Source organism: Portunus trituberculatus, chromosome 19 (assembly GCF_017591435.1).
Source record: "Portunus trituberculatus isolate SZX2019 chromosome 19, ASM1759143v1, whole genome shotgun sequence".
Taxonomy (NCBI): Eukaryota; Metazoa; Arthropoda; class Malacostraca; order Decapoda; family Portunidae; genus Portunus; species Portunus trituberculatus.
In genome coordinates, this window is record NC_059273.1 from 6,015,247 (window position 1) to 6,035,410 (window position 20,164).

Consider the following 20,164-nt stretch of genomic DNA (forward strand, 5'->3'; position numbering starts at 1 on the left):
CTTCCCCTTCGTGATCTGCACTTGGCTGAACAAGGAGGAGGACATCCTGCACGGCCTCAGAAGTCGCCTGCACAACTCGCCGGAGGAGGAGCTGCACACGGGCATCGAGGAGGTGAAGAAGATTGCACTGCTGCGCCTTAAAAATCTGGTCTCCGACGACATGGACAGCAAAATGTGAACGTGTCCACGAATTGCTCTGTTTCCTCTTCCTTCTTTCTGAGTGGTAACAATGGAGTCACGTGACGCCGCTAGAGTAAATAGCAATATGGAGCCGCAAGTGTATATATCAGTATTTAATGTTAGGTTAAACGATTGTTAAAATTTATTTATCTTTCTTCATCATGAAATATGGGGAAGGTCTGAGACAATACCAGGCAAATGATGAGCCTCACACAACACTTTGTTGCTTGGTGATGCCACCTCTATGATTCTTATTATTACTATCATTATTTCATTACTGTTGTTGTTAGCATTATCATTCACTCTATGCCCAAAATAACCATTGTATAACGGAATAAACTTCTAAATCTGAATATGAAACACATTATATTATACCTTCAAAAAGACAATGTAAAAGGAAAAGTTAGGAAACAGAGCTTGCTTAAAGAAATAAAACTTATGCCAAGATGTCACATCCTCATTACTCCTGTTTTCGCCGCCATGTGCTCCTATGTCACTCAACAAACTCTCTTTTTCATGCCCCGGCCGAGGCAAGTGCAGGAGTTCATGACGACAAAGACTAAATGTTTCTGAAGAGCAACAAAACATTACCAGACTGTACCGAGACGCTCCACGAGGGCATGTATAGTCCGCTGCCGTCACGCATCTCGTCCTCTCAATCTTCGATTCAAACTATGCTGTGCTTTGCTGTGCAGTGTTTTGCTGTGCTGTTCCGTGTGTGTGTGTGTGTGTGTGTGTGTGTGTGTGTGTGTGTGTGTGTGTGTTTCACTACACATACATATCCGTAACGCCCTGAAATGCCAATAGAGCACACATTCATGTCACCTGAGGCCACTGTTACATCGCTCGAGTCTCCTGACACGTCATTTGTATGCCTGATCAGAGGCGTGAATTTGCTACACGGAGACAGATAAAGAGCGCACCCCAGGTGCATGAGGCGTGATGGTGTGGGCGGTGGCGAGACACACCTGAGTCCACTAATCATTATAGTTTTCTTGGAGGATCTGGCGGCTGGACGCAACAGAACGGCATGGAATATTCATGAGAATGGCGGACAAAGGCGGGACAGGAGTGACACGCGGCGTGACTGAAAGGAAGGGAAGGCGAGGGACATGGAGACGGGCGGGAGGAGGGAAGGTGTTGGTGCTGGTACATGTAAGTGAAGGAGGAGAAATAGGGACAGAACATGAAGGCAGGTTAAATTTGGTCGTCACTCATAGCTACCTCCCACCTTTTTTTTTTTTTTTTCATTACTGAGCAAGCTCCGAAGTGCAAATATCATTCTTTATTCATATCATAATTCTGTATATACTGGCCATTTAGTCCTTTTTTTTCAAGCTTGTCCTGCCATTTTCCTTTTCTTTTTTTTCTTCTTTTTTCCGCTATGTGTTCTAGACGGGGTTATGATTTATCAATTATCCAGGGATGATATTAATTAGTTCTTACCTCCTTGTTGTAGGTGAAGTCACTTTGGAGTGTTTCTGTGATTTTCAGATGAATATTAAAGGTGAACGTAACTTTATATATATATATATATATATATATATATATATATATATATATATATATATATATATATATATATATATATATATACACAATTAAATACAGAATTTTGGTGCAAAAGAATGTGAGGGGTGCAAGACAGCTTGTGTCCTCCCGTCCCGTGGTCAAGTCAAGGCTTCCTCACAAGACACACTGTTCACGGCCGGCTCTCGGAGGCCTGTTGGTGCCTCGGAAAATGCTGGCACAGGAATTTTATGGTTGGGTTTGCTACAACCACTATACTGGCCGATGGAACAGACGAGGCTGTGGCCGCCTACAGCAAGGGGAGCGTCTGTTTGTGTGTGGCGGTGTACTACAGACACAGACAGAGAGGCATGTCGTGCAGGAGTGTCCCATGACGCATGCACTCAGAATAAGTCATTTTAATTCAATTGAAGACCTTTTCTCGGATAAATGTAATAATAATGTAACCTGTAGAATTTTGCATGATATCCTTAAGGTATATGATTTTGTGTTTTTGTTTTGGCTGTATCTTCCAGAATGTGCCTCGCTAATTTATTTTTTTCCGTTTAATAAAGTATTGTGTAGTCAATCGTTTGTATGGTTTTATAATTCTTTCAAGTTTTACATATGTTATATCACTTTTAGAAGTATATTGTCTTATTCCATTTTATATTCTATTTATTTTTTATTTTTTTGTGATATGGCCTATAGTGCCTGTAGGCATACTTGAAGAGTACGAGTATATGAGGGAAGCGCTGTTAAGCTTCCGCCCATTAGTGGTAACCATATTAGGGCATATATCACCACCCAAGCGCATCTTTGGTGTAACCACCTAGCTGGGTATCATGGTGACATGTAGGTAACTTTAAACAACTCGACAATTGCACAGCTTCAAAGCGGTATGTAGTGAGATACGAACCTACGCGTGGACGTCTGCCCAATCCCATGCTCACCACTTTATCCAAGTGTATTGTTCTGTTTTAGCTTCTTATATTGATGTTTACTAGTTTTTATAGTTTTTTTTTTTTATTGGTTGTATTTTTCTCGTTTGATATGTTGCTTTAGTCTTAATGTACAATTTATCTGTTTTATTTATGGCTTATTTTTGTTTTTACGTTTATTTATTTATTTATTTTTTTTTTATTTATTTTTTTTGCTATTCCTTATTGTTCCTTTAATGAAATTGGTGTATTATATCTCCTTTTAAGCTTGCAATTATGTGTACACACTACACGAAATAACTGATGCAATAATGGACTACAGAATAGTATGTTGCCATAAGAATCTTGTAAAATCATGAACTGTGGTCAATTAATTATCTATCTTTCTCTCTGTGTGTGTGTGTGTGTGTGTGTGTGTGTGTGTGTGTGTGTGTGTGTGTGTGTGTGTGTGTGTGTGTGTGTGTAAAGTACCAGAAGCAGTCTCTCACTCATTTTCACTCTTTTGACATAACATACATTTGTAAGACTCACATTGTGGATTCATAAGACAAGTATAAAGTTATGAAAGAAGGTCACTTGTAATCCCTTTCATTCATATGGATTCTTTCGACAGACTGATACTTAAGCCATGATAAGCACGTGTGTGTGTGTGTGTGTGTGTGTGTGTGTGCAGTAACCTCGAGGAAAGAGGGTCTGAGAAGGGTAGTTTCGTATTGAATTCATTCTTTATATTCGTATTATGATTTGTAGAGCAAGCAGTTAGTGAAGAGCAGCCTAAACCACAGTAAAACCCTCATACACATTAGTCTTCTTGTATATGCCTCGTAAATAAACACTTTCCAAATGGTTCTACTTTGACTTACATCCAAATTGTAGTGAAGAGAATAACTTAAGTGATCAGAGAAATAGATAAAGGAAAACTGTCAACTATGCGAAATTTGCTGTAGCCACGAGGGAAACAGATAAACACAAGAGAAACTGCAAGCCAAGCGAAACCTATCCCTATACTTAGAAAGTTTGCTCTCACGACGATTATTTTCAAAAGCTTCTAAGGCCACAGAGATGATTAGACGGGTTATCAAGACTGTTTCTACCGGTAATAATGTACAAATCTTGTTATCTTACTGAAACTATAAAAAAAATTAAAACACCTTCTAACTTCAATGAGAGAGAGAGAGAGAGAGAGAGAGAGAGAGAGAGAGAGAGAGAGAGAGAGAGAGAGAGAGAGCCCGGGACCATTTTCGTAAACGACGGGGCGTCTGCCATTGCGGCACGCTTACCCGAACGAACACTCGATGGCTCTTATCCCAGACTACCTCTGTAATGTGGAGGATTTTATAAAACTGAAAAATAATTATGAAAGATTTTCAAATTCATTTTGAAGCTTTACTTTTTTAACTAATGGTAGCAGTAGCTGTTACTGAAGGCACTGGTTATAAATTTTGAAGGATTAACATTGAACAAATCCACATACTTTGTCATAAACTGAGAATAATATTAAATCAACTCTCCCCACAATGACGTTCGTTCGTTTACAGTCCAGTTCACCTAAGAGAGGATATCTCATTCATTACAAAATAAAGTACACACTAAGAAAAAAAAATCACGTAGTATAATTCACTACATAGCCTTACTCCAATTAGTATGTGGCAACAAGTACGACGCGGACTGTTCGTACCTCCACACACACACAAAAAAAAAAAATAATAATAATAATAAAAAAAAAAATAATAATAATAATAATAATAACAATAATAATAATAAATAAATAAATATATATATAAATACAAACCAAAGCGCACACACTCATGGATCACCAGTGTTGCCACGCGTAGGGGAAAATCCCTACGGTAGGGGATTTCAGGGCTTTGTAGGGAGTAGGGGGCACCTACGGTGAAAATCGTTGTTTCGTAGGGGAACGTAGGGGAAAAATTCAGAGAGACAGACAGACAGACAAATTTACAAATATAATATTGCACACATGAAATGTCGTGCAAGTTGCTGAGAGAGAGAGAGAGAGAGAGAGAGAGAGAGAGGTGGTGGGAGGGAGAGGGATACGTTGGTCATTCTTGTTCGAGACGTGAATTTGTTAACCCCGTTACTATAGATTCCTTTGATTTTTACCAAATTATGGGACTGATTCGTAACAAAAACTTTGTCATGAATAGTCTAACATTTAAACGTATTTGTATTTTTATTAAAATAACACATATTAACAACGTAGACTAAGTGATGATGTTTTATAGTACGTGAAAACTTCGTAGCATACACGTATGAATTCTGTTTGTAGTCTGTCTGGCCGGGCCGACAGCCGCCTAACTTACAGTCTTACACAGTTGACCAGTTGCCTGCGGCAAGTCAGTTATACAGCACTAACGCTGACTTCAGACAGCGGCGCGGCCACTTGAATTGTGTCATTGATATTGTGTTACTGACCTCAAAAGGAATAATAATCACTGATCATGCCTAAAGTTGAAAAGAATTATCGCTCTCAAAGATACAGGGCGGAGTGGGAAAAAGAGAGTTGGGCCTCAGGATGGCTCACTGCTGGAAAAACTGGTGGAAAAGCTCATTGTAAAGTGTGTGATAAGGAGCTTGTGGCAGAGAAATCTGAGCTTACTGGTCACACAAAATCGTCTACTCATATAAGACTTGCTAAGCAAATTAAGTCAAATGAACGGATGACCATGTTTGTGGAATCTAAAGATGAAAAAAGGATTAAAGCAGAATTAAATGTTGTGGCAATGGTGGCCCGAAAGAATTTGTCTTTCAACTGTCTTGATGACATGGTGAGTACACTCCATTTTGTGGCAGATGACTCAAAAGCAATCAACAGTATGACTTGTAACAGAACCAAGGGAACATATCTTTTGACAGAATGTTTATCACCATATGCACACGAAAAGCTCATGCAGGAAGTTGCTTTGTCTGGTGGATTTTCAGTGCTGTGTGATAAAGCAACAGATCTCACAATGAACAAAACATTTTGTGTCAATATGAGATTTTTGAAAAGTGACACCTATGAACCAGTTACACGTTTCTACCGCCTGCTCCCTGTAAATGATGGCAGTGCAGAAGGCCTGTTTGAGCTGCTGAAAGAAACCTTAGAAGGAGATGGCATTGGGTGGGACAAAGTGATTGGTTATGCCTCTGATGGAGAAAATCTGATGCAGGGAGATAAAATTCACTGCTAACCAAGTTACAAGATGTCGTGCCAGATTTATTTGTTGTGAAATGCTTTTGTCACACATTCCATTTAGTTGCTGGCCATGCTTGTGAAGCTTTGTCAGCAACGGCAGAGCAGCTCATACATGACATCTATAACTATTTCAAATTATCACCTAATCGTCAAAAGAGTTATGAAGAGTTTCAACACTTCGCTGAGTGTGATCCACATAAACTGTTGAAACCTTGTCAGACAAGGTGGCTGTCGATCTCACAATGCGTAGAACGCATCCTTGCACAGTGGTCTGCACTGGAGTTGTATTTCACAGCAGAGGCTCATGACATGAAAACCTTGCAGGCGGACAAAATACTACGAACCTTGAAGAATCCCTATGTCAAAGCCACCCTGGAATTCACAAGCTTTGTTCTTGGCGATCTTGTTGGCTTGAACAAACTTTTTCAGTCTAATAGCTTTAAGTTACATATGCTGCTACCAGAGACTGAAAGAGTTCTTCGAATGTTTATTCTGAATTTCATGAAAAGAGAATTTGTTACCTACAAGCTTCCAGCTATTGAAGATCAAACAAAATGGCTGCCAGTAGATAAAGTATACCCTGGTATACTTGCTAGTGAAACGTTAACAAAAATGAAGCCGCATGAAAAGGAGAGCTTTCTTTCACGGTGCAGAGACTGGTATAAAATTGCATGCTGCCAAATACTGAAAAGGATTGATCTGTCGGATCCAGTGCTTGTGGGACTGAAAGATGTAAATCATGAAAGAATTCTAAAGGACAAAGCTGACGTAGGCTCTGCAGCAGTGTTGTATCGGAAGTTACCGCGTCTTCTTCCTGAAGTTGACGTGCAAACCATCGACAGACAGTGGAGATCTATTCTTGTTGATGAAGAAGTCAGAAAAAGTGCTTGGGAAAACAAAACTATTGTGGAATTCTGGAAGCATATGAGAGATGTACCTTCATATGAGAAAATAGCAACTTTCATGCTCAAACTAACAGCTTTGCCGCAAAGCACAGCAGAGGTTGAGAGAACATTTTCAAAACTCAATAACAATAAAACAAAGCTGCGAAATAAACTGTCTGTAAAGACATTGGAATCAATTATCAAAACTTCTGAAAGCTTTCCCTCAACCTTTGATATGACATCGTCTTTGGTTAAGCACTATTCATGTGCAAGGTCTAGATACTTTGCAAAATACACTGAAAATGAAAATAATTACGTTCTTGCTGATTAGAGCCAATTAAACCATCCTTCTAGAAAGTCCAGAGGCAGTATCGAGAATGTAAGTATAATTTAATAACCTTAACATAACATAACATAACATAAATAATAGGATAACAAAGGGCCACCAGGGCCCATCTAGGTTATCCTGTATCAGTCGCACAGCGACCTCGTCATCAGTACTTAAAGATACACTTACAAGTACACAATACATTATATACTAATTCTAAATATTTGGCCCATTAACAGGGCTAAGTCCTACATCGAATTCCTCTACAATCTGTAATCCCCATACATGGGGATCATGTCTTGTTTAACTATAGTAAATTTCTTATAAAACTATCATGCAGCGCTATACATAATTATAAATCTAATAAATTTAAGTGCTTATCTAATCTGTTTTAAACATTGTCAAACTAGTGCTATTTACAACCGTCTCTGGCAATGCATTCCAGAAGTCTACCACCCTATGACTAAAGAAATATTTTCTTATATCTAACCTGCAGCCTTGCTTTCTAATCTTCCTGCCATGATTTGTAGTCCTACTTCCCTCCTCTAAGGTAAAGAAAGATCTCACATCTATGTAGTTTGTATCTGAGAACATTTTAAATAACTCTATCATATCCCTCTTATACATCTCCTCTCAAATGAAAACATGTTTAATGCCTTTAATCTATCTCTATACTCCAGGCGCTTCAAAGCTGGTATCATCCTAAACCTTTGTTTATTATATTGTATATATAATTCTATAGACTCTACTTCTCTCTCTCTCTCTCTCTCTCTCTCTCTCTCTCTCTCTCTCTCTCTCTCTCTCTCTCTCTCTCTCTCTCTCTCTCTCTCTCTATATATATATATATATATATATATATATATATATATATATATATATATATATATATATATATATATATGATGCATAAGTTTTTTTTTTTCCGTGTAGGGGAATGTAGGGAAAATTCCCGTGGATGTAGGTAGCCACAGTCACCAAGGCGTGGCAACACTGTGGATCACACACAGAGGGTAGCCGTCTCCATATCTGCTGCTGCTTGGGGCGGAGGGTGGAACCAGACTGTAAACAATCTAATGATATATATGTATAAGCACTATGTTTTATATATATATATATATATATATATATATATATATATATATATATATATATATATATATATATATATATATATATAAAAGTTACGTTAAAATTTAATGAGCGACTTCTATGCGACTAACATGCCGGGGGCGGAGAGTGGAACCAGACTGTGCGAACTACTTTTCAGATTTTCCCACGACCTAACTCCCTGCAGGCCTCGTTTCCTCCCCCACCCATAGCATTGTCAGTCGCCACAATATGACTGGTGTGGAGTCATTAAAAGTTATTTGATTGACATTACTAATGAAATTACATTACTGAAAGTAATTTTTCCGAACAGCTCAGTTCTCCCTCTAATGACTGAAGTGAAAAATTCGTGTTAAAACTTCAGATTACATTGCGAGTGAATTTAATGTTTTTAATTCATGAGCTGGCTACTGTCTCTCTCCCTCGTGCCGTCTCAAGACCGTCTATACGTCTGTATGTCTGGTATCCACGTGTACGACGCTTAACTAAAAACTTAATATTATTATCCCCGGCACTGCACTCCCCCGTCTCCCCTCGGCTAGGAGTGCCTCTTGCACTCTGCTAGGCGCCGCGGGCTTTGGGGAGGTTGGGGAGCTAGCCAGACACTCTGGAAGCTTAGCAAGGTTATTATGACATGAATTTGCCTGAGAAGCAATCATATCAGAAAGCATAGACTGCAATGGAGAGCCGTGAGCAAACATGGCTGCAAGTTGACCCTCCAAGGGCTGAACCTGGCATGCTTGGGAGACCCAATCCCGAGGGGTGACGGAGCCCACCGAAGACCGCGAACCCACCTGAACCGCCCCGTGGGGCGTCACCAGCCCCAAACCTGCTTCCTGAGGCATCACTTATTCACTACTACCCTGACGCTTAGCACGGGCATATCTAGTACGGCGCCGTTCCAACTTTACCTCATAAAACCACCGTGACATCACAGCCTGCATATTCCTCACACCTTGAAGAAACAATACATGAACCACGATACGTAATCCATACAGTATGACGGTCATGGGAGATGTTAGTCACTGGCAGACACAAGGAGACAATGAGATAATGCGTTCATTGTTTATAGTAGAAGGAACAGGTCTTTTGTGATTTTTCTTTTTTTAAATAGTGGCCACATTACCATTATATTTAATGTTCTCTAGTTTCAATCACAGTATCTTTTAAGGTAAGTTTGACGGTTCTATTGATAGATTAACATAATTTCTAGATTGCCAATAGCAATAAAGAAAAAAAAAACTTAGGAATAAAATTTTTCATCTCGTTGGCCTTTTAAAATAGTAGCTACATTACCAATATTTTTAATGTTCTCTAGTTTCTGTCAATGTTTTTTTAAGGCAGGTTTGATGGTTCTGGTGAGATTAACATGATTTCTAGGTTACCAATAGCAAAAACACTCTTACGAATAAATAAATAAATAATAAATAAATAAATAAATAAATATATATATATATATATATATATATATATATATATATATATATATATATATATATATATATATATATATATATATATATATATATATATATATATATATATATATATATATATATATATATATATATATATATATATATATATATATATATATATATATATATATATATATATATATATTATCTCTGTGGACTTTTAAAATAGTGGCCACATTACCAATATTTTTAAAGGTTTGTTATTTCAGTCACATTGTTTTTTAAGGCAAGTTTAATGGTTGGGTGACAGATTAACATAATTTCTACCTTACCAATAACAAAAACACTCTTACGAATATATATATATATATATATATATATATATATATATATATATATATATATATATATATATATATATATATATATATATATATATATATATATATATATATATATATATATATATATATATATATATATATATATATATATACATATATATATATATATATATATATATATATATATATATATATATATATATATATATATATATATATATATATATATATATATATATATATATATATATATATATATATATATATATATATATATATATATATATATATATATATATATATATATTTTTTTTTTTTTTTTTTTTTGGTGGCCTTTTGAAATTAAATAGTGGCATCACCAACAGAAGGCGCTGCACGCTGCCTGCCCAACCCGCTGTAAGGATACAGTAAAGCAAGGGGCACGATATGTCACCCAGGCGCTTCGATGGGAGTGTTTCTTGGCCGGCAGCCTACGAGGAACTCTGGATAAATCTTGTGTCGGGCTTCCATGTCTTTCACGCAGGTGAAGTGTTAAATTACTCGTGCTCGTCCCGGCCTCCCCTGCCCTGCCGCGTGTGGACGAAGAGACAGTGGGGAACCACAGTGAAGGGGGATGGTGCCATAAAAATATGTAAGTAAATAAGTGAACAGGTAGATGAAAAAATAAGGCATGCAAAGTAAAATTCATATCTAAAACTCTACCTACATAATAAACTTGGTGCACAGAATTTTTTTGGAAGTGCAATGTAAGTCTTTCAAAACACGGAAAATGAATTTTAGTAGCATTACTAACAATACGAGATGACTTATAAACTCAGAGAAGAGCTGCCAGATCCACCTATCAAGATAACATCCAAAAAAAGTTGGTCAACATAATCTAGAAAATTTGGCTTATTCCATTGCACTCAAAACAAAGAAATGTCTTGTTGAAACCAATTTTCTTCTTCAGGTATATTGTATCTCGGTGCAGTAATTAAAAAGAAAAAAAAATTATACTTTTCTGATGATCCACACTAGAGGACAAACCTAGTTCTACCCTCTTCTAATCAAAGCAGCTTATTCTACTATTCATTACTATTACTTTTCATAATAAAACAGCAACCAGTTTACCAACTTAAATGACATTATACACAGATGAATAACACTGCATAAGACATGATGGCAGTTACTGAAAACAGGCACACCCTTCAGATCACTACAATTCATCTTACTCACTTAACAAAACATATGTAAGAATTGTCTTTATTGGCTTCATCATTAAAAACAAAACCTCCATGAATACATAAGCTGAGAACACTTACAAAACAATCACACCATGCAAGTCCACAGTTTTCACTTTACATCTCCTCCCAGTTACATACACTGAGGCGTGAATCAAACCATTTTGATAATATGTAGTAGAAAAGGAGTTCAGCATCTGTTTTCATTAACTTTCCCTGAATGGTACAACTGTTTTGTGCTAATCTCCTCCACCTAGAAACTTCATTATTTCTTCTTCCCTCAAATGACAAAGCAGAATATAACCTCAAACTATTTTTGTGTACAGCAGCCATAATACATGATGTCACAAAATACAGTGCAACATTATGTAGATAACATCATTACTTGTGGCAACTCAACATTGTTTTCCCTGTGATACAATTTGCATACAACTAGATACATGAAGTACTGTTTACCACCTTGGATCATCACAACTTCTATATACTTTCCCCTATTTTCCACATTCATTTGATAATTGAGAGAATTTTCAAGCATTGAGCTCCAACCTTCAATTTGGGTTGTCCAGTTTAGCACAAGAAAGTCTAATGCAGGTAGACAAGACACAAACTATAGATTTTTGTGGCCCACCTACATATTTGGTGGCACTTCTTTTTCATCCATATTAGAAAAGCACTGAGCATATATCTACACATACAAATATTTACTCAAAATATTTTCTGTATAACTTTATGCTAAAAATGAACAAAAAAAAAAAAAATAAAAAATAAAAAATCCATTTTTATTTTTTATTTTATCTTTTTTTTATTACTATATATATCACTATTCATTATCTTCCTCAGCTTCCTTATATCATTGCACAGTGATATTCTCCTACTATAGTGTAATGACACAAACAAGATTAGGAGATTAATGGAATAGCTTCAGATTAAACATCAGAGATTGCAAAGAAAGAGTTCGTATGTGAGTAAAAGGGAAAGTACGTACTAGTGGAAGAGGACAGCCACTTAGAAGATGGATATACATGTAAGAAAATAGTGTTACTGAATAGGAGACACTCAACAAGCAACAAGGGAGAGTTTGGATAAGAAACATGGGGCTCCCTTGATCATCAGTGAGCTAGACAGATAGTTTCAGCTTCGAAATGCCCTTCATTGTTGGGTGAACAATCCTAAGCCACTGGCCAGCTAGCACCGCCACTAGTCCCTGCGCTTATTGTCTGAAGTGCGGGAGAGTTCGTCCATCTTCTGGCTGAGCAGTGCAGTGTTCTGGTCTACCCACTTTAGCGTGTCCATGTGTGCAGATAACACCCGAGCTACAGTGTTCACTGGATCTGTGGCACGAGAGCCAGAGTTGCTGGAGTTGAGGTGTTCGATAACCTTGCACAGGTCGTCTGTAATCTGCCGCAGCTGTGAATCCAGGTTCTGAAAAGTGATCATGTTCTGTGAGTATGTTATCAGTAACTTCATAATTTTAATAAAGATGTGGACAGACAGACAGTAAAACCTCAGCTCACAACCATAATTCGTTCCTAAATCCTGTTCGTCACCTGATTTGTTCGTCCCCTGAATCAATTTTTCCCATAAGAATGTATTGAAATACCATTAATCCGTTCCAGACCAAAAAAAAAAAAAAAAATCATACTTTTGTCCATAAAACCCATTCAAAATAGACCTTTAATGTATGCATGACATGAACGAAATAATTATAGAAAGCCTAAATTGTTTTACTTACCTAAATGCTATCAAAATGATAATAAAATGAATAAAAAAGAAAAGGTTATTTACTTGAGAGACTGGACGTTGATGGCATGATGGAATGGAGGAGAGGAGGATGGGGAGGAAGACAGACAAGATCCGAGAAGACAGTCATGAGAGAGGACTTTGGATGTGCGCAGCGTGCCAGAGCTACACAACAGCTGTGTAGCGTCACAAGTCAGTGCCGCTATGTGGGGCCCGTTATAGTGAACATCGGCGTGGGAAACATGGAAAGATTGCCAGTCTTCGTCTCTGCCTTGGAAGACCCTTGCCTGCTGGGGATTGACTTCCTCACGCATGTGGGAGCAAGTTTGGACTTCAAGAAGGGAAGTTAAAGGCACGTGGCCAGGAAGTTCCTTTGATCCTCGGAGGTGATGCTCAGTGTGAGAGGAGCGGGCAGTAGGGCGGTGTTCCTTGCCAGGCGAGCGAGGAAACAGCTGCGATGGATGTGCCACAATCTGCAGTACCTGGACATGGCCAGGATGATGATGACAGCAACGCTGAGAGCCACCAGAGCAGCGAGGATAACGCCGAGGAAGCTACAGTAGAGCGCGCCGGTAACATCACCATGCCCAGGAAAAACAGGAGAAAATCGTGGTGGCACGGAGATTATGTTATGTAATATTTTTCGTATGTTCCTGTTTCTATTTTCTTTTGTGCTTATATTTTGTTTTGTTGTTGTGTGATAGCCGGGTTAGCTATCACACAAACGGCTCGCCTGCCGGCGAGCCGTTTAACTGCGTTCATCCCCCAAAATATCGTTCATCCCCTGGGTCGATATATTGACAAATTTTTTGGTCGTCTCCCGAATTGTTCGTCTTTAGAGACGTTCGTCAAGCGAGGTTTTACTGTATTTCCATGACAATATGGAATCTCCCACTTTATCATGTAAAAATAGTTAGGTTCCAAAGGCAAACTGTAAATATGAATGGGTTTATTATGAGCGAACTGTGAAAAAATGAGGGTTCACTGTATTTGCGTGCAGAGCAAATGAGTTGTACTCGGGATATCATAAAAGCAAAACAATTAATCGTGTAACAGAACTATAGTAGCAAAAACTAATGTCGTAAAAGTGAAATCTCATATAACGGTGAATCATACACTGAAGAATAGCTACACACACACACACACACACACATAATTGCACCACTGCAGGGATGACTAATCCTTATAACAATTTATTTTACTACAGAAATAAATACAAGTTGCCTTAAGTAACAGATGCAATGGCAATGCTAGTGTGGTGCCACTCACCTGAGCCACAAGGTGCATGTTCTCCCGCTGGCGGTCACCCTGGTGCTGTGCTGGGGTGGTGGATGCTGCTGCAGCCTCCAGGGGCTCAATCAGCTGCTCCAATTCTTGCTGCTGTCCCTGAATGAAGTCCAGTTCAGCCTGCAGCCTGTTTTGGTCCATCTGTACCAGAGAGCCAGATTAGTCTGACTACAATACAGCACACAGTAGGAAAGATTCATGACAAGACTGAGGAAACAGAAATGAAAACATTCATGACAGAACTGAAAGGACTAAATAAGCAAGGAAGTACTGTATTCCTTTATCCTCACTACACAGCCAGACTAGCCCAGGCTGCTGCTGCATCTGCCTGTGTCTACCATGCTGTATCTAGCGCTCCTACCTTGACATTATTGAGTGTGAGCCGCAGCTGCTGCACTTGATCGTGCCCCTGTTGCAGCAGTTGGTCCCATGCATTGACATGAGCTGCCTGCCTCATCAGCCTTTCCTCCTGCTCCTTTAGCTCGGACATCCACTTGTTAACCTTCTCTTCCAGACCAGCCACACTAAGGCCACCAGCTGCTGCACTGCTGCCACCCACTGGGGCTCCAGTAGCACTGCTTGTACTGTCCACAGTGGAAAGAATGAATATCAAGTGTTGAGGTGATATCAATGAAACAAAATGCATTACTTATTGTGTTGTCATTGGATTAAATCTCTGGTTTCCTCCACACACACGAAAAGTAACGTACGTAGTGGCTGTGGTAAGTGAAGTAAAGGCTGTAGTGGTGGATGCTGGTGTCATTATTGTTACTGCAGTGGCAACAGCAGTGGTGGTGGCAGCAGCAACTGTGGGGGAATAAAGACAATTAACATGTTGTTCAACTAGTACTTAAGCAATCACTCAAAATTATTTGTGACTCTCCATTTCAAGATTCCAGTGATTGCCTTTATCACAGTGAAGTCTAATCTGACTTCCTTCCTCCACCATTTTTGCTTTCAATATACAATTACAGAACTACTAAAAATGTCTCCCTGAAGTGCCATAAAAACACACTTGATCTCAAGGCCAAGCGATAATGTTGCCATAACTGGATGTTGGTAAGAGTGCACCCTGTGAAAGGTGTATGCATCACTGTCCTCTGCCAACCTACCTGTGCAATCAAAATACTTCAAGACTGCTTACAATTATGAATCCTTTAAACTCTTTCAAGGACTGGCACCTTAGTAGGCATTTAATTTTATTTTTATTCAATTTGATCTTATTACATTCAATTACCTGATACAAAAATAGACCTATTAGTTAATGGACAACTGATTATAACAAATTAAGTGTGGCTGTGTACCAAGTCCCAGTGAGGTGGAGGTGGTGGTGATGGTGGTGGTGGAGGTGGTGGAGGGAACTGAGCTCTGGCCTGCTGCAAGGATGGGAAAAGTAGCAGAAGCAGTGGTGGTGCTGGTGCTGGTGCTGGTGGCAGCAGCAGTGGCATTGATGGTAGTGGCGGGTGTGAAGAGTGAACCTCCTGGTGCAACAGTACCTGAGGACAGAGAAAGTAATGCTTGTACTGACTCAATGAACATTTGTACAGGTCATACAGGATAATTATATCTTAAAATGTGACCCAGAAAGCTTCCTTATATCAAGATGAGAAGATATTCACAACTCTTGAGAAAGGCGTAGCACAATAAGTGAATGCATACCTGTGGTTGGTTTAGTGGGAAAAGCAAAGGTCTGCAAGGCAGGGGCAGCTGGTTTGGCTGCCTCAGGGGCTGCTCCTGCAATCTTGGTGGTCCCTCCAAACTGCAGAGTAGGTGTTGCTGTCGAAGCTGGGATGGTGGTGGGCAGCTGGAAACTTGAGGAGAACCCTGTGCTTGTGGTGGCTGGAGCAGGAGCAGAGAAATTGAAGGATGAAGAAGCAGAGGAGGCAGGAGGTGCGAGAAACCCTGCTCCTGGTGCTGCTGTCTGCTGCTGCTGCTGGTTTATAGGAGCCGCAGAGAAAAGTCCACCTCCTGTGGTGGTGGCAGCAGTGCTGGAGGTAGCTGGTGTGGCAGACATGGTGCCAAAGCTAAATGTGGAGGTGCCAGAAGGCTGTGAGGTGGCTAGGGCAGTGCTGAAGCTGAAGCCACTGGTGCCACCTGCTGTGGTGGTGGGGAGGGTTGGAAAACTGAACCCGCTGCCTGTGGTCTTGGGCGCTGTGTCTGTAACAGTCATATCAAGGTCACTGCCACTCACACAGCTTGATGGATAGGAAACACTGGCACACATCCTCATAAGTAATGCACAGCAAAGACACAAGTAATTTTCTCAAAATTGTGTTGGAAAAAAAAAAAAAAAAAAAAAAAAACTGTGGATACAAGTAAAAGGAAATACATAGTACAAGTAGAGCATTTGAAAAATTATAGTACTTGTACTAATATTCATTTCCAAAAACTTTAATGATATTGCATGAATCTTTGCTCAAGACAACCATATGAACAAATAACAACACAACTTGAATTACATATATATATATATATATATATATATATATATATATATATATATATATATATATATATATATATATACTGCACTAGCATGCGAGAATGAACATGAAAACTGCAGATAATACAAAGAAACAAAATGTATCAGCACTTACTTCCAAAATTGAAAGACATTGCTGCCTCCTTAGAGTTGCCTTCTCAGTCAAGAACCTGAAAGGAAAAAAAAAATTGCTGTTACTGTTCAGGAACAGTATCTGAACAACAATAAAGCATTGTTCGCTGCTGCTGCCACCAGCAAAGTATTTTCTGAGATTTTTTGTAATTTTGTTGATTTACAACCTCTTTTGCAATGCACATTACTCAATTACTGGGGATGAAAGGTAGCCTAATTTGGGATTGAAGAGACAGTACTCAAAAAATATTAATTTACAATGGAAATGATATACTATATCATCAATTAATAAATCCACTACATTTCTCACCAGAGAAACATGAGTCACATTAGAGATTTCATGGCTGGGTGACACTGCAAACTGACCAACATTTCTCACTGAAATTTTACCAGACAGTGAGAGTCACTTCCTTTGTAACACTAGCAAAAGAAACATGAATTTTGCAGTATTTACTTATAAATAAAAAAAAATAAAATAAAATAAATAAATAAAAAAGTTAAAGTACATACAGGAGGATGATACGTCCTTATCATGTGGAACTTTACAAGTCAGAAGTACTTCTCGCAAGTTTCAAGTATTTGATAAATGACACTATACTATAAAAGTATTGATGAGGTAGATATTAAATTATACTTGTACACCAATAGCAACATAGCTTTTGTTACCCTTCTCATCTTATAGACTATAGAACTTTATATTCTGAGTAATTTGAACCCATATACAGTATACCCATTGCAAACTATTTATAACATTGATAAAAAAATTTGTTTTCAAATTTACCACTTTGCACTGAGGAATGCTGTTACATGTATTTACCTAGTTGCAGTTTTATAGGGCCTGGGCATAACACTTGTGTGGCCCCATCTCCATATCTACACTTGTCCAACTTTTCTTTAAAGCTATGCACACTCCTTGATAACACAACATCTTCACTCAGGCTATTCCATGACTTCTTTGTGGAAAGCTGAATTTTTCCACATCCTTGCAACATCTTACCATCCACAATTTTTTTACTATGACATCTTATGCTTCCACTGGTGACTTCATCTCTTAGTAACAGCTCCTCGTTATCTACTACATCCATTCCATTCATTAGTTTGTAGACCTGTATTAGGTCCCCCCCTCTCTCTTCTCTGTTCTAGTGTTGGTAGATCCAAAGTCCTCAGTGTCTCCTCATGTATCATCCCTCTTTGCTCTGGTACTATCCTCACTGCCATCCTCTGCAGTCTCTCCAATTTCCATACCTGTTTCTTTTTTTTTTGTGTGTGTGTGTGTTTATTGTCACATTAGGTATTTGTGAATGCATGAAATTAATCACAGTGATTGGTTCTTTTGTTTGAGCATGCAGCGACTAACCAATAAAAATCATACAGAATAAATCTAGCCAATCATAGCAGTTTGTGGAGAGAAGCAACTCTATTTGAATCAGTTTACGGATGATGTCTGAACGGGCTGGGTGTCACCTCAATTATTTTCCTTGTATCACCAGTTTTTACGAAGAGAAATAAGGTAATGACTTTATATTAATTTCTTAGCATTACTAGTCAAGTTAGGCTAGTTTGCTTTGGCTAGATCCACTTAATTGTGTTAGTTATGGTTAAATTATTCTGAGAAAGACATACCAGTGGTGTGTGTTGCCTCAACTACATTACATTAGCTAGGTTAGGTTAATTTTGGCTAAATATATAAGTTAAAATAGGGTGGTGTAGCCAGCGATGAGCAGCAATTCGTAAAGGAAGATGCAGGGATAGTAAAAAAAAAAAATAAATAAATAAATAAAAATTGCAAAGGAAATAAAGTGCAGATTTATTCAAAGCAGGTCAACATCTACCGGAAAAAAATGTTTAATCTAGAAATGAGCTGTTGATGTAACTGTATAAGTTTACCATGAGGCGTTACATACACTCATAACAACTCATCACCGAGCTTGGTCTAGATGTGATATCAGCCCTAAACACCTACTCATACACTAGTTTGACCAAAGATAGCAGTGTGGTGTGAATCACAAGGTACACTTACCACACTTCTGCACAAGCGAATACTTTCCTTTTGCACACACCAGGCACCAGCCGCAGTACACGCCCAGGTGGCAGGTACCATACCGTGGCACGACACTGCACTACCCACCCACCCACTAGCCAACCAGCCAAGTGACAGGCACACCAGGATGGCCAGATTGGCACTGTCCCCAAGAAACTGTCCCGCATGCTCGCCTCGATTCCGGACTCCCCCTTCACAGCTCCTCCACCCAGCTGATTTGAAATCACATAAAATGAGAAATATATGGTATATAATTTTGTTTTAGAGCAGGGGTAACGTGAGACATGTCATGTATTTTAAGTGTTATGCAAGGGTAAAAAGATTGAGAAACGCTGCCTTATTCGTTACCATACTCTCTCTCTCCTTATTCGTTTTCATATTCTCTCTCTCTCTCTCGTTGACCAGTAGCGTGGCTTCATAGTACGTATACGTGACGTCAAATCAGCTGGGGGGAGCTGCGAAATGGAAGCCGGAAATCGAGGCGAGCGCGCGGGACGGTTTCTTGGGGAGAGTGCCGCCAGATTACCATGACTGTAAGGTGGACCATTCACCACCAACACCAGCGCTACCACCATCACCCCCGCCGCTACCACTACTATTACAACTACCATCACCACCGCCGCTACCACTACTATTATCACTACCACCACCACCAACACTATAGAGTCCACTACTCTCGCCTCTTTCCTTGAATCACCACCACTCACTCCTCCCTCTCTCTCTCTCTCTCTCACACACAAACACAAACACACACACACACACACACACACACACACTTCCACCTGTTGAGGATTAACGTACTATATACATATTAATGAACACCCTTCTTACCTACCCTATATCTCCCGCTTCTGGAGACACCACCTCTGACGGCAGTCGGTGAAACAACAACACCACGCCGTAGTACTCTCTCTCTTTCTCGGCGTTTAAAACAACGTGGGAATTTTTTTCAAGGGGTCACATTTTAGAGAAGTAATTTTGTTCACGTCACTTTTTTTTCCTTATCTTCCGTCAATTACCCACGGTTTCATTTTTATCTCCATTCACCCTCAATCTTCAGTCTCTAATTTCTTCCCTTCTGTCTGTTATATCTGGATCGGCTCTAGGGAGAACCTTTTACTGTTATTTTGCGAAGAGGAATTAATATTGTTAGTGTCTTATATAACAATTAAAACCATTGAAATTCTAGTTACGTTGTATGATATTTTTTACATTTTTGATTGGCAGTCATATTGTACCCAGAGTATAATACAGAGTGTATACTCTGCACCATTCAGCACTACTGCATGGAATGCCCCGCTGTCAGCCATCTCCTGCCCCAAGGACTGTCACTGCATGCTGTTTGCCGCTAT

General features: G+C 39.0%; 1 protein-coding gene across 2 annotated transcripts; it reads right to left on the bottom strand.

Annotated features, from left to right (window-relative positions):
- Positions 1-11,138: 11,138 nt before the first annotated feature.
- Positions 11,139-19,895, bottom strand: LOC123506201 (nuclear pore glycoprotein p62-like). Of its 2 annotated transcripts, none has more exons than XM_045258126.1 (8): positions 19,648-19,895; positions 16,755-16,809; positions 15,817-16,314; positions 15,462-15,653; positions 14,868-14,964; positions 14,519-14,741; positions 14,140-14,298; positions 11,139-12,552 (listed from the first exon to the last, which is right to left on the bottom strand). In XM_045258126.1, exons 2-8 carry the CDS (start codon positions 16,771-16,773, stop codon positions 12,328-12,330), a joined length of 1,413 nt encoding a protein of 470 aa, XP_045114061.1. In that variant the 5' UTR covers positions 16,774-16,809; positions 19,648-19,895; the 3' UTR covers positions 11,139-12,327. The 2 variants fall into 2 exon arrangements, with proteins under 2 accessions (XP_045114061.1, XP_045114062.1); XM_045258127.1 differs by having other exon boundaries at positions 19,644-19,741.
- Positions 19,896-20,164: the final 269 nt, after the last annotated feature.